General features: G+C 36.9%; 1 protein-coding gene across 3 annotated transcripts in view; it reads left to right on the top strand.

The window, feature by feature from the left end:
- LOC115224855 (TNF receptor-associated factor 4) overlaps positions 1-15,000 on the top strand; it is a 113,185-nt gene that overhangs the window by 78,614 nt on the left and 19,571 nt on the right. The window contains exon 1 of one of the 3 annotated variants that reach the window (XM_029795805.2): positions 2,029-2,294. The exons of the other annotated variants lie outside the window; for them this stretch is intronic. Within the exon in view, the coding sequence (XP_029651665.1) occupies positions 2,170-2,294 (125 nt within the window). The 5' untranslated portion in view covers positions 2,029-2,169. Of the gene's footprint in view, positions 1-2,028; positions 2,295-15,000 lie in introns of those variants that run through there. 3 annotated transcript variants of the gene reach the window in all.

Here is a 15,000-nt window from a genome sequence, read left to right as displayed (position 1 = left end):
TTAAGAGGTAGAGAGAGAGAGAGAGAGAGAGAGAGATACAGGTCTACCTGCCATCCGGGTCGTTCGCCTGTCGCCTGTTACATACATCTTTCATTTCCTTTGTTCAAACCCCTGACATCTTCAACCAGCCGTCTCTCTCTCTCTCTCTCTCTCTCTCTCTCTTGCTTCTGTCCCTCTCTCTCTCTTTGCTTCTGTCCCTCTCTCTCTCTCTCTGCTTCTGTCCCTCTCTCTCTCTCTGCTTCTGTCCCCCTCTCTCTCTCTGCTTCTGTCCCCCTCTCTCTCTCTGCTTCTGTCCCTCTCTCTCTCTCTGCTTCTGTCCCCCTCTCTCTCTTTGCTTCTGTCCCTCTCTCTCTCTCTGCTTCTGTCCCTCTCTCTCTCTCTCTTGCTTCTGTCCCTCTCTCTCTCTGCTTCTGTCCCCCCCTCTCTCTGCTTCTGTCCCCCTCTCTCTCTCTTCTTCTGTCCGTCTTTCTCTCTCTCTTCTTCTTCTGTCCGTCTCTCTCCCCCTTTCTCTCTCCATATATATATATAAAGAGCAAAGCCTTCGCTACTTTCTGTTTAGTCTCATTCATCCCAGATCAACATCGGTCGTTCATCGTCGCAAGCAAGATCTCCTGTCATCACCACCATCACCACCGCCACTGGAGGAGACACAACACAGACTTTTCAACGTATCTTTCTGATGATTTCGACGTCCAACTGACAAATTTCACCATTTTCTATCCAGTTTTTCCACCAACGAACCTCTAATCCTCATCTTTACTTTACCCCTCTGTCTCACACACACCAATGGTAACCCACCTTTTCACCCCTGGTCTTTCCGAAGAGACCACGAGTTTGTGTTCCGGGGATTTTTCCCCCCGTGTTTTTCTGTTTCATGTACAATTTTTAGAAGGGATCTCTTTCTTTCTCCATCTCTTGACCCCATTCGTTCGTTTATAATCGTAATTTTTCAATTAAACATCAAATTCAAAACACAAACACACACCCATTTCATATATATATATATATATATATATATATAAATTTAACAATTAAGGATAACTTCTTAATAAGGAATCTTAACAAGAAATTATACCTGCATTAGGTATGATTAGTGTAATTTTAGTAGTAATGACTTTGTCCCTCTTAGTGTGAGGCATTTATGTGTGATAATGCCCTCTATACAATATAAATATAATTAATATATATATATATATATATATATATACACACACATATGCATGCATACATTTGTATTTAGAGAAGGAGTACAAAAAGAAAATTGTTAATTGCTACAATACAGTTTGTTTTATTTTGAAGCTGGGGCTTTCATCCATTGCCACTCTGAGTTTCATGTTTCCACTTTCTGATATTCCTCACCCCCCCCCCCCCCCAGCGACATACATCTACTTTACCTCGCTTATATGTTTGTGTTGTAAACTATAACTTGTAAAACACACGCGCTGACACACGACCTTTTCTTTATTTAATTTACCGAGGTGAGCTCTACTCTTTCTCTCGCTCAGTGAAACTGAAAGTCTGCATCTGGTTTTAATTCCTTGCTGAACTCTGCTCACATATTCAGTGCCACAGCTCAGCTTCAATTATTACTTCTTAAAACCTATGAATTTGTGGCCTTCATCTTCTTAACAAGTTATTAGTACAGCAACACCGCTACAATTATTATTATTATTATAAATTAATTAATTTTTTTTTTGTACTTGGATTTCGTTTTATTCCTGGTAGAATTTATGTGGGTAGCAGGTTACTACCTGCAACCTTATTTATCCACAAGCTTTCAAGTGCTCAAAACCCTTCCGATTAATCTTTCGTGCCCTTAAGAAGCAAACTTTCTGTAAGAAGCTCTGCAGGGCATTCTATTCCATTCCAGTCACCCTCAACCATTTGTCTATCATTATTCTGCAGAGAACTTTCTTCATTTCTTTCTGATTTCTAATTTATATTTTTAGGAAGAAAAAAAAAAAAAACAGCGTTAATTTCTCTTTTTCTCCCAACTCTTCTTTCTCTCCCAACTCTCCTTCCTCTCCCTCCTCCACTCCTTTCCTCGTGTTCCATTCTTTCTTCTTCACTTCTTGCATCGTATGTGTCTCACAAACCAACAACAAACCTCACCGCAAGCGACCCACCAACGACTCTCTCTCTCTCTCGCTAAAAGTCCCATCCTAAACGATGGACCCTGTATCCATCCAATCGCTCCCCGTTGCCTACCGACACAACATCGCAACCCTATTCAATCCAGTTTTCGATTCGACAACAGACTTACATCACCTAAATTGCTCCGGCGCGAACTTAAAGTGAGTTTGTATATTTTTTGAGACTTGTACTACTATTACTACTAATAAACACACCACCACTGGACATAAACATGCCTACTAACACCCTTTCGTTTTGTTTTGTTTTATTTATTCCCTTTTTTTTATTGCTTTATTAAGAAATTGGCGATCTTTCGTCTCTAGTAGACCTTTCCGTCGATTTCCGTAAAAAATTTTTTTTTTTTACATATGGGCTTGCGGGAACTTTTGAAGTAATATACATACATATACACATACACCGAGTAAAAAATTTCAGTTATCTCTTTCTTTCACACATTACTCTGTCTCTTCACACACACTAACAGAAGCACTTCACTTACACAACATACTGTCTGTCTCCCACACCCCATCAAACACACACACACACACACACACACATGTACATCAATGCTTGCCATGCACGGTAACTTCAAAAGAACTTCCCTCGTCATAAAATGGCTTTCTCTTAGTCTCTTTCGCTCTCATTACTTCAAAAGTTCCCGCAAGCCCATATGTAAAAAAACAAACAATTTTTACGGAAATCAACGGAAAGGTCTACTAGAGACGAAAGATTGCCAAGAAATTATTATTATTATTATTATTATTATTAAGGTGGTGAGCTGGCAGAATCGTTGAGTGCGTTGGATGAAATGCTTAGCGGTATTTCGTCTGCCGCTACGTTCTGAGTTCAAATACTGCTGAAGGTCAACTTTGCCTTTCATTTTTTTCGGGGTCGTTAAAATAAGTACCAGTTGCGTACTGGGGGTCGATCTAACCGACTCATCCCTTCCCCAAAATTGCTGCCCTTGTGGAAAAAAAATATTATTAATATTATTATTTATTATTATTATTATTATTATTAAGGCAGCGTGCTGCCAGAGTCGTTAGCGCAATGGACGGAATGCTTAGCAGTATTTCACCCGTCGGTGAGCTGGCAGAATCGTTAGCACGTCGGGCGAAATGCTTAGCGGTATTTTGCCTGCCGCTAAGTTCCGAGTTCAAATTCCGCCGCGGTCGACTTTGCCTTTCATCCTTTCGGGGTCGATAAATTAAGTACCAGTTACGTACTGGGGGTCGATATAATCAACTTAATCTGTTTGTCTGTCCTTGTTTGTTCTCTCTCTCTTGTGGGTAGTAAAGAAATAAGTATTTCACCCGTCGCTATGTCCTGAGGGCGACTTTACCTTTCATCCTTTCGGGGTTAGGGTTAGAGTTGGCTCATCCCCACCTCCCCCAAGCTGGCCTTGTGCCAAAATTTGAAACCATTATTATTATTATTGTTATTATTATTATTATTATTATTATTGTTATTATGGTGAGCTGGCAGAATTCTTAGCATACCGGAATAAATGCTTAGCGGCATTTCATCTGTCTTCGTGTTCTGAGTTCAAAATCCACCGAGGTCGATTTTGCCTTACATCCTTTCGGAACTGATAAATTAAGTACCAGTGATACACTGGGGTCGATGTAATCGACTAGTCCCCCCCCATCCCCAAAATTTCAGGCCTTGTGCCTATAGTAGAAAGCATTATTATTATTATTATTAGATCTTTTACCTTTTGACAGTTTTATGCTTTCATATACCTGTTGACATGTCCATTAATGTCACACACACAAGCAGATGTTCACTCAGGTGTGTCGGTTGTTAGATCATTGTGTATTTTAATATTTTCTTTGTTGCAGTGAATGAAAGAACCTGTCATAGATATGTATGTGTGTGTGTGTAAGCGCATGTATATATATATATATATAGTGGCTGTGTGGTAAGTAGCTTGCTTACCAACCACATGGTTCTGGGTTCAGTCCCACTGCGTAGCACCTTGGGCAAGTGTCTTCTACTATAGCCTCGGGCCGACCAAAGCCTTGTGAGTGGATTTGGTAGACAGAAACTGAAAGAAGCCCGTCGTATATACGTGTATATATATATATATGTGTGTGTGTGTGTGTGTGTATATGTTTGTGTGTCTGTGTTTGTCCCCCCAACATCGCTTGACAACCGATGCTGGTGTGTTTACATCCCTGTAACTTAGCGGTTCGGCAAAAGAGATTGATAGAATAAGTACTGGGCTTACAAAAGAATAAGTCCTGGGGTCGATTTGTTCGACTAAAGGCAGTGCCCCAGCATGGCCACAGTCAAATGACTGAAACAAGTAAAGAGTAAGAGTATATATATATGTGTTTTTGTGTGTGTGTTTGTGTTAGTCATAAATGTAAAATACCGACAAAAAGAAAACAAAACACTCTCTCACTGCAACAGCAACAACAACAACAAAGCCATGTGCTTTATTTACCACAAACAATAAAACCAAGACTTTACTAAAATTAACAATGATGCAACATAGACAAATGGGTGGACATGGAGACTCTGTTTGACACAAATATTTTTATCTGTTTCAAGTAAAGAAAAAAAATCATCAAAAAAAAATCATTAAAAAAAATCATAGAAAATAAAAGCCAAAATTCCCCACCCCCTTACAAGAAAAAAAATCACTGTTGTTTAGCTTGGGTCAAGACTAGTAACAACTATATTCATTTTTTTTTTTGTTTCATTATCTCTTGCTCAGAATAACGCTCAAGCTATCCCCCAGGAATGAGGATTAATGACGGATCTGTGCAGTATTTTGTGCAGGTGCTCTCTCACCTGTACAATGGTCTGAAATAACTGGACTCACTCTCAGGTTTTGGGCCGCGACACAGCTAGGAGTGATTGAAATCTTGTTTCTTATGGGTTCCAAAGTTTTTGTTTTATCTTTTTTGTGTAAAAAAAATTCTCACAAAGGGCTTCTTTTCTTTTTTATATATATATATATAATATATATATATATATATATATATATATATAAATTTCTAAATATCTCATAGAGATATGTATGGTGGTGGGGGCGATAGAATGGTTGTATATTGTCAATTTAACGTGACAGTAGGGGATTACACCACTGCTGTTTAGCCCTAGGAAGCATCGACGCCTCCTGGTCTCCCCTTCGTAAATATATAAGGACACAGGAAAAAATGTGTCGAAGCCATTAGGAGGCATCAATGCTTCCTAGGGCTGAACAGCGGTGGTGTAATTCCCTACTGTCATGTTAAATTGACAGTATACAACCATTCTATATATATATATATATATATATATATATATAATTTTGGTGTTTGTTTATTTATTGTTGTGCTTTTTCCTGTGCTTCTTTCTTGTTGTTGTATGTTGTGTCCTCTAAACCCCACTCTGTCATATATTTCTGTCATCACTAGTACCTCTGTCTTCAGGTATAATCATCTCCAACCGTTTTGGCATCACAGTCCAAGAAATCCCATGCAAAACAAAACAATATAATGCACACTATATAATTTAACTAGCAGTATCGCCCGGCGTTGCTCGGGTTTGTAAGGGAAATAACTATATAAGCATTTTTAGAGAGTTATAGCCAAAAAATTCCAAAAAAATACACTAAAAATGGAAAAAAATGATGGTAAGTTTTTTTTAAATTGTTGACTCATCGTAGACATTTTTAGAGAGTAACTTCCCTTATATAATAGCGAAAAAATGCATTAAAATGGAAAAAGATGATGGTAAATTTTTTTTAAATCGTAGACTCATCGTAGACGCGCGCTAATACCCAGAAGGGCTCGATATGAATCATGACTATAAGATACCCGGTTTTGGTTTAACTGCACCGCAAAATGTGGGAGTAGTTAGGAATCTAAATCGTAGGAGACAGACACACAACTTCACTTTTATATATAAAGATTACATACAAACACACACACATAATACTTGTATATTATACATATAAGACTCAGTGGTTAGATGCGAGTTGTGTTCTTGAGCAAGACACTTTATTTCACGTTGCTCCAGTTCACTCAGCTGTAGAAATGAGTTGCGATGTCTCTGGTGCCAAACTGTATCGGCCCCTTTGCCTTTCCCTTGGATAGCATCAGTGGCATGGAGAGGGGAGGCTGGTATGCTGGTCTTCTTAAGGCGGCGAGCTGGCAGAAACGTTAGCACATCGGGCGAAATGCTTAGCGGTATTTTGGCTGCTGTTACGTTGTGAGTTCAAATTCCGCCGAAGTCGACTTTGCCTTTCATCCTTTCGGGGGTCGATAAATTAAGTACCAGTTACGCACTGGGGTCGATGTAATCGACTTAATACCTATGTCTGTCCTTGTTTGTCCCCTCTATGTTTAGCCCCTTGCGGGCAATAAAGAAATAGGTATGCTGGTCTTCCACAAACAACCTTGCCCGGACTTGTGCCTCGGAGGGTAACTTTCAAGGTGCAATCCCATGGTCATTCATGACTGAAGGGGGTCTTTACCCCTTTAAGGCAAAAACACCCAACAGACTGTGATAGTTGATAAAATAGAAATATAATTTAAAACCTAATGATCCATGGTCTGATGTTTGTTACTCTCCTGGTCTCTGATACATTGTAAGCATTTTCCCAGAATTTTTTCCTTTAAAATTGAACAAAAGGTCTCCAGAAAACCAAATGAACTAAACAAAACTCCTTGAAATTTCAAGAATTGATTTGCATTTTTCTTTTTCAATTTCATTATATTTTATTTGGTTTCTAATATTTTACTGTCCCCTTCTGTTACCGTATTTCTGTGTTTCTTTCAATTCATTTTTTTTGCCGGTTGAGTGGAAAGTGTCTAGATCAAGGACACAACGTGTTGCTGGGAATTGAACTCATGATTTTATAATCATGAGCCGGTTACTTTAACCACAAAGCTATGTGCCTTCACTTGGAAAATAATATGCAAATGAAATAAGCAATTAATAAAAACAATTACATACTAGGTTCAATGCATTAGTATATTTATGCAAAGTATAGATGATTCATCATCATCATCATCATCATCATCATCAACATCATCATCAATCCATGTTGCTGCATGAGCAGTATAGGTCGGCCCTGTCATCAGTATATGGTATGTTCTTCATAATTGTGTAAAAAAAAAAACGAATCTTGTCTGCAAGAACTAACATCCTTGAATCTAACCTCACCCGTTCTTTCCATGGCCATCCACGTTACTAACACAATTGGATTGATGTTTATTGAACCGCTAACACTAATTCTAACTCTGTTGCAATGTTTTTATTACCAACCTGGATACTAACACAACTGAAGTACTTACGTTGGTACTAACTCTAACAAAATACTAACACCATCGTCAACATTATTTTTGTTATCAATTTAACTTTTTTAATTACCAGACTTTTTGAAAATAATGAATTTAGTAAAAGAACTTTGTCATTTGGAACATAAATTAACATATTTTGACAACGTTTAATTTTAGATCACTTTAACCCTTTTGTTACCATATTGCTAATGAAAAACGTGGGGGCGCAATGGCCCAGTGGTTAGGACAGCGGACTCGCGGTCGTAGGATCGTGGTTTCGATTCCCAGACCAGGCGTTGTGAGTGTTTATTGAGCGAAAACACCTAAAAGCTCCACAAGGCTTCGGCAGGGGATGGTGGTGATCCCTGCTGTACTCTTTCACCACAACTTTCTCTCACTCTTACTTTCTATTTCTGTTGTACCTGTATTTCAAAGGGCCGGCCTTGTCACTCTCTGTGTCACGCTGAATATCCCCGAGAACTACGTTAAGGGTACACGTGTCTGTGGAGTGCTCAGCCACTTACACGTTAACTTCACGAGCAAGCTGTTCCGTTGATTCGGATCAACCGGAACCCTCGTCGTCGTAACCGACGGAGTGCTTCCAAATAATGAAAAACATTGACGTTGTTTCAATTAATTTTGAGAATAATGAATTTAGTAAAATAATTTTGTACTTATTAATCTGGTGTTTGGAACTTTTGATGGAAGGTTTTACTTTAGATCACTTTAACCCTTTTGTTACCATATTTGTGTTGAAAGACACTGCCTTTGTTTAAATTAATTTTGAAAGTAATGAATCACAGTCTATATCCTTAGAAAAACTCCCATGCTGGATAATGTGACCCACCCCTAAATGTATTTAACAAAGAAATGTCTGTTATTACTGCAAATAAATTACTGATGCTGAGATAATGAAAACACCTGTATATGGTCATTCAAAGTATTTGAAATAGCAGCTAAATCTCCTTTGAATTACGACTTAAAATAAAGGAAGGACACATGAAATTTCTGTAGCCCAAAGTATATGACGTTTACAAGTAGATGGGATGGTCATTGCTGGAATGAGCAGCATAGATAGCTTATACTATTCAGACTGGTCCTTCAGACTACTGTCCCCCCATCCTTCGTGTTAAACACAAAGTGCTACGCCCCACAAATGCCATCTGAGGCAGGCTCTCCCTCCACCACTAACACTGCGCCACTCATTTTAGCAACCCTAGCAGCAGAAGGACCTTTTTATCACATGACCCCTTTATTTAACGCTGCACACATTATTATAGGTATTATAAAAGTAGGTGCAGGAGTGGCTGTGTGGTAAGTAGCTTGTTTACCAACCACATGATTCCGGGTTCAGTCCCACTGCGTGGCATCTTGGGCAAGTGTCTTCTGCTATAGCCCCGGGCCGACCAATGCCTTGTGAGTGGATTTGGTAGATGGAAACTGAAAGAAGCCTGTGTATATATATATATATTTATGTGTGCGTATATGTTTGTGTGTCTGTGTTTGTCCTCCTAGCATTGCTTGACAACCGATGCTGGTGTGTTTACGTCCCCGTCACTTAGCGGTTCGGCAAAAGAGTCCGATAGAATAAGTACTGGGATTACAAAGAATAAGTCCCGGGGTCGATTTGCTCGACTAAGGGCGGTGCTCCAGCATGGCCGGAATCAAATCACTGAAACAAGTAAAAGATAAAAGGTCTTGGTTTGCAAGCTTCTGATTTTTGAGTTCTCATTTTTATGAGAATTTTCTGAGGATAAAAGTTTGCCTAATATGGGTGTGTGGTTAAGGGTCTTGCTTTGCAGCCCTGTAGCCTTGAGTTCAGTCCCACTGTGCAGCACCTTGAGCAAATGTCTTTGTACTACAACCCCAGGCCAACCAAGACTTTGAGTAGATTAGGTAGATGGAAACTGTGTGGAAGCCATCATATGTGTGTGTGTGTGTGTTGGTGTTTGTCCCCTCACCACTTGAGAATTGGTGTAAATTTGCTTAAGTATAACTTAAGCACAACTTAGCAGTTCAGCAAAAGAGACCAATATAGCATAAGTACCAGACTAAAAAAAAAAAATTACTGGTGTTAATTTGTTTGACTCAACCCTTCTGTGCAGTGCTCCAGCAGGGCCGCAATCCAATGACTGAAACCAGTAAACGGTAAAAGACAAGAGACATTGATTTATACTGGCCAACGATGATGTCCAAGAGGATGAGTACACCTAAGACGCTAAAGATCATCAGGAGTGGCTGTGTGGTAAGTAGGTGGCTTACCAACCACATGGTTCCGGGTTCAGTCCCACTGCGTGGCATCTTGGGCAAATGTCTTCTGCTATAGCCCCGGGCCGACCAATGCCTTGTGAGTGGATTTGGTAGATGGAAACTGAAAGAAGCCTGTCATATATATGTATATATATGACATATATATATGTATATACATATAAGTGAAATGAAGTGTCTTGCTCAAGAACACAGTGCATCGCCCAGTCCAGGAATCGAAACCTACAACCTCATGCTCATAAATCCAACACCCTAACCACTAAGCCATGCATCATTACATTCGTCTTGCTTTACAAAGTCTTAATTAACAAGTGGCAATTAGGAATGAATTAATTCATACAGCCAAAAATTACCTGAGCACTAAAACTGGTATCATCAACAAATTATTAAACACACTAAACCATCGTTAAATTACTAATATTAATTACTGCATACTACTAATAATAAAGATATACAAACATTAATACTGACATCATTTTATTAATTACTAACACCTGTGTTAAAAATTTTAGCTAAATCATTGACATATTAATTAAAGCTATGAAATTATTAACATATTAACATTAATTAATACATAAAGGTGACACTAAAACATTTCTAAAAACCACATAATCGTTTTAACTAATTACTAATACTATTAAGTTAATTGTTAATGACTCACATGAGATAAGTTTTAATGAACTCTAATAAAACTATATTGAGTAATTAATGAAGCATACAAACTAATTACTGAAATAACTATTGGTGAAGTATGAACATGGTATTCTCAACCTACTAAACACATTGGTATTTAACTAATGATAGGTGGTCTATGTAAATACTACTACCAATACGAACATAACTACTAACATCACTAATTACATTGATAAATTACGAACAACACTGAACCACTAATACTAAGATTACTAATGTACAAATATCAACACTAACCTACTAATACCAATAATAACATTACTAAGTTACTAGCATCAATGATAATGACTAAATTATTTATACCGATATTAATATTACTGAATTTCTGACATTACTAACACCAGTAAACCAATGATTACTAAACTACAAAACTATTAACACCATTAAACTACCAATATCAATGTTACTAAACTACTAATGAAAATGCTAACATATACTTGAACAACTAACATCAATACTAAACTACTAATAACAATACAAACACGAAACTACTACCAGTACTAATACTACTAAAATACTAACATTAATGCTAAACATTACTAAACTACTAACACCAATATTAACATTACTAAACTTCTAACTCTAATACTAACATTACTAAACTACTAACACCAAAACTAATATTACTAAATTACCAACACCAATACTAATATTACTAAGCTACTAACTCTAATACATTACTAAACTACTAACACTAGCATTACTAAACTACTAACACCAACATTAACATTATTAAACTACTAACACCAATACTAACATTACTAAACTACTAACTTGGTTACTAACATTACTAAACTACTAGCACCAATACTAACATTACTAAACTGCTAACTTGGTTACTAACATTACTAAACTACTAACACCAATACTAATATTACTAAACTAACTCAACTACTAACATTACTAAACTAACTTGACTACTGACATTACTAAACTACTAACTCAACTATTAACATTAGTGAACTACTAACTCGATTACAAACATTACTAACTTGACTGCTAACGTTACTAAACTACTAACTTGGTTACTAACATTTACTAAATTACTAACTCTAATAATAATATTACTAAACTACCAACACTAACATTACTACTAATACATTACTAAGCAATTAATATACCTGAAATACTAATAATAAAACTAATATTATTAAACTACCAATACTAATACTAACTTCACTAAACTATTAACACCAATACTAACAATTGCAAACTACTAACAGAATACTAATATTACTAAACTGCTAACACTAATACTACTAACATTACAAAGTTACCAAAACTAATACTAATGTTGTTAAAATATTAATACTGAAACAAATATTACTAAACTACCATCACCAGTGCTAACATTACTAAAGTACTATAATACTAAGTTTACTAAACAACTAATATTATTAAACTATGAAGACTAATGCTAACACTAAACTACTAGCACTGATACTTATGTTACTATACAAATAACTGAACCACCAATACTAACATTACTAAACTACTAATACCAATAAAATGGTACTTTACTAATAAAAAACAAATATTACTAAACTACTAATACTAAAATAACTAAATTATTGGTACCAATAGTAACATGTGTAAACTACTAATGGTAATACTAATATTGCTAAACTACTAATACCTGAAATATGAACACAAATACTAACATTATCAAACTACTAACACTAATATTAATATTAGCATTACTAAACTGATATTTCCTAAACTACTAATACTTGTACTAATATTATGAAACTGTTAGCAGCAATACTAATATTATTAAGCAACACCGATACTTTTATAACTAAACTATTAACACTGATACTAACTTTACTAAACTACCAACTTTATTACATTAATTACTAAACTATTAATACTAACACTAACATTTCTAAAATACTAATGCCAATACTAACATTACAAAACTACTAATACTAATATTACTAAACTACTAGCACAATTACTAACATTTCTAAACTAGTAACTTTCTTATAATAATTACTAAACTACTAACACCAACACTAAAATTACTAAACTACAAACATTTACTAACATTATTAAAATACTAACTTTATTACTAACATTACTAAACTAACTTTATTACATTAATTACTAAACTACTTACACCAATACTGACATTACTAATCTACTAACACAAATACTAAACTACTAACTCAGTTACTAACATTATTAAACTACTAACTCGATTAGTAACATTACTAAACTACTAATATCAATACTAACATTACTAAATCACCAACACTAACATTACTAAACTACTAACTTGATTACAAACATTAATAATTCGACTACTAACGTTACTAAACTACTAACTCAGCTACTAACGTTACTAAACTACTAACTCAACTTCTAACGTTACTAAACTACTAACTCGACTAAACTACTAACTTGACTACTAACATTACTAAAGTATTAACTCGACTACTAGCGTCACTAAACTACTAACTCGACTACTAGCGTCACTAAACTACTAACTCGACTACTAGCGTCACTAAACTACTAACTCGACTACTAGCGTCACTAAACTACTAACTCGACTACTAGCGTCACTAAACTACTAACTCGACTACTAGCGTCACTAAACTACTAACTCGACTACTAGCGTCACTAAACTACTAACTCGACTACTAGCGTCACTAAACTACTAACTCGACTACTAGCGTCACTAAACTACTAACTCGACTACTAGCGTCACTAAACTACTAACTCGACTACTAGCGTCACTAAACTACTAACTCGACTACTAGCGTCACTAAACTACTAACTCGACTACTAGCGTCACTAAACTACTAACTCGACTACTAGCGTCACTAAACTACTAACTCGACTACTAGCGTCACTAAACTACTAACTCGACTACTAGCGTCACTAAACTACTAACTCGACTACTAGCGTCACTAAACTACTAACTCGACTACTAGCGTCACTAAACTACTAACTCGACTACTAGCGTCACTAAACTACTAACTCGACTACTAGCGTCACTAAACTACTAACTCGACTACTAGCGTCACTAAACTACTAACTCGACTACTAGCGTCACTAAACTACTAACTCGACTACTAGCGTCACTAAACTACTAACTCGACTACTAGCGTCACTAAACTACTAACTCGACTACTAGCGTCACTAAACTACTAACTCGACTACTAGCGTCACTAAACTACTAACTCGACTACTACTAGCGTACTAAACTACTAACTCGACTACTAGCGTCACTAAACTACTAACTCGACTACTAGCGTCACTAAACTACTACTCGACTACTAGCGTCACTAAACTACTAACTCGACTACTAGCGTCACTAACTACTAACTCGACTACTAGCGTCACTAAACTACTAACTCGACTACTAGCGTCACTAACTACTACTCGACTACTAGCGTCACTAAACTACTAACTCGACTACTAGCGTCACTAAACTACTAACTCGACTACTAGCGTCACTAAACTACTAACTCGACTACTAGCGTCACTAAACTACTAACTCGACTACTAGCGTCACTAAACTACTAACTCGACTACTAGCGTCACTAAACCACTAACTCGACTACTAGCGTCACTAAACCACTAACTCGACTACTAGCGTCACTAAACCACTAACTCGTCTACTAGCGTCACTAAACCACTAACTCGTCTACTAACGTCACTAAACCACTAACTCGTCTACTAACGTCACTAAACCACTAACTCGTCTACTAACGTCACTAAACCACTAACTCGTCTACTAACGTCACTAAACCACTAACTCGTCTACTAACGTCACTAAACCACTAACTCGTCTACTAACGTCACTAAACCACGAACTCGACTACTAACGTCACTAAACCACGAACTCGACTACTAACGTCACTAAACCACGAACTCGACTACTAACGTCACTAAACCACGAACTCGACTACTAACGTCACTAAACCACGAACTCGACTACTAACGTCACTAAACCACGAACTCGACTACTAACGTCACTAAACCACGAACTCGACTACTAACGTCACTAAACCACGAACTCGACTACTAACGTCACTAAACCACTAACTCGACTACTAACGTCACTAACCACTAACTCGACTAAACTACTAACTCGACTACTAACGTCACTAAACTACTACTAACTCGACTACTAACGTCACTAAACCACTAACTCGACTACTAACGTCACTAAACCACTAACTCGACTACTAACGTCACTAAACTACTAACTCGACTACTAACGTCACTAAACTACTAACTCGACTACTAACGTCACTAAACTACTAACTCGACTACTAACGTCACTAAACTACTAACTCGTCTACTAAAGTCACTAAACTACAAACTCGTCTACTAACAAACTACTAACTCATCTACTAACATCACTAAACCACTAACTCGTCTACTAACGTCACTAAACTACTAACTCGTCTACTAACGTCACTAAACTACTAACTCGTCTACTAACGTCACTAAACTACTAACTCGTCTACTAACGTCACTAAACTACTAACTCGTCTACTAACGTCACTAAACCACTAACTCGTCTACTAACGTCACTAAACTACTAACTCGTCTACTAACGTCACTAAACCACTAACTCGTCTACTAACGTCACTAAACCACTAACTCGTCTACTGAC

Source organism: Octopus sinensis, linkage group LG26 (assembly GCF_006345805.1).
Source record: "Octopus sinensis linkage group LG26, ASM634580v1, whole genome shotgun sequence".
NCBI lineage: Eukaryota > Metazoa > Mollusca > Cephalopoda > Octopoda > Octopodidae > Octopus > Octopus sinensis.
This window is presented reverse-complemented; position numbering and strand designations above follow the sequence as displayed.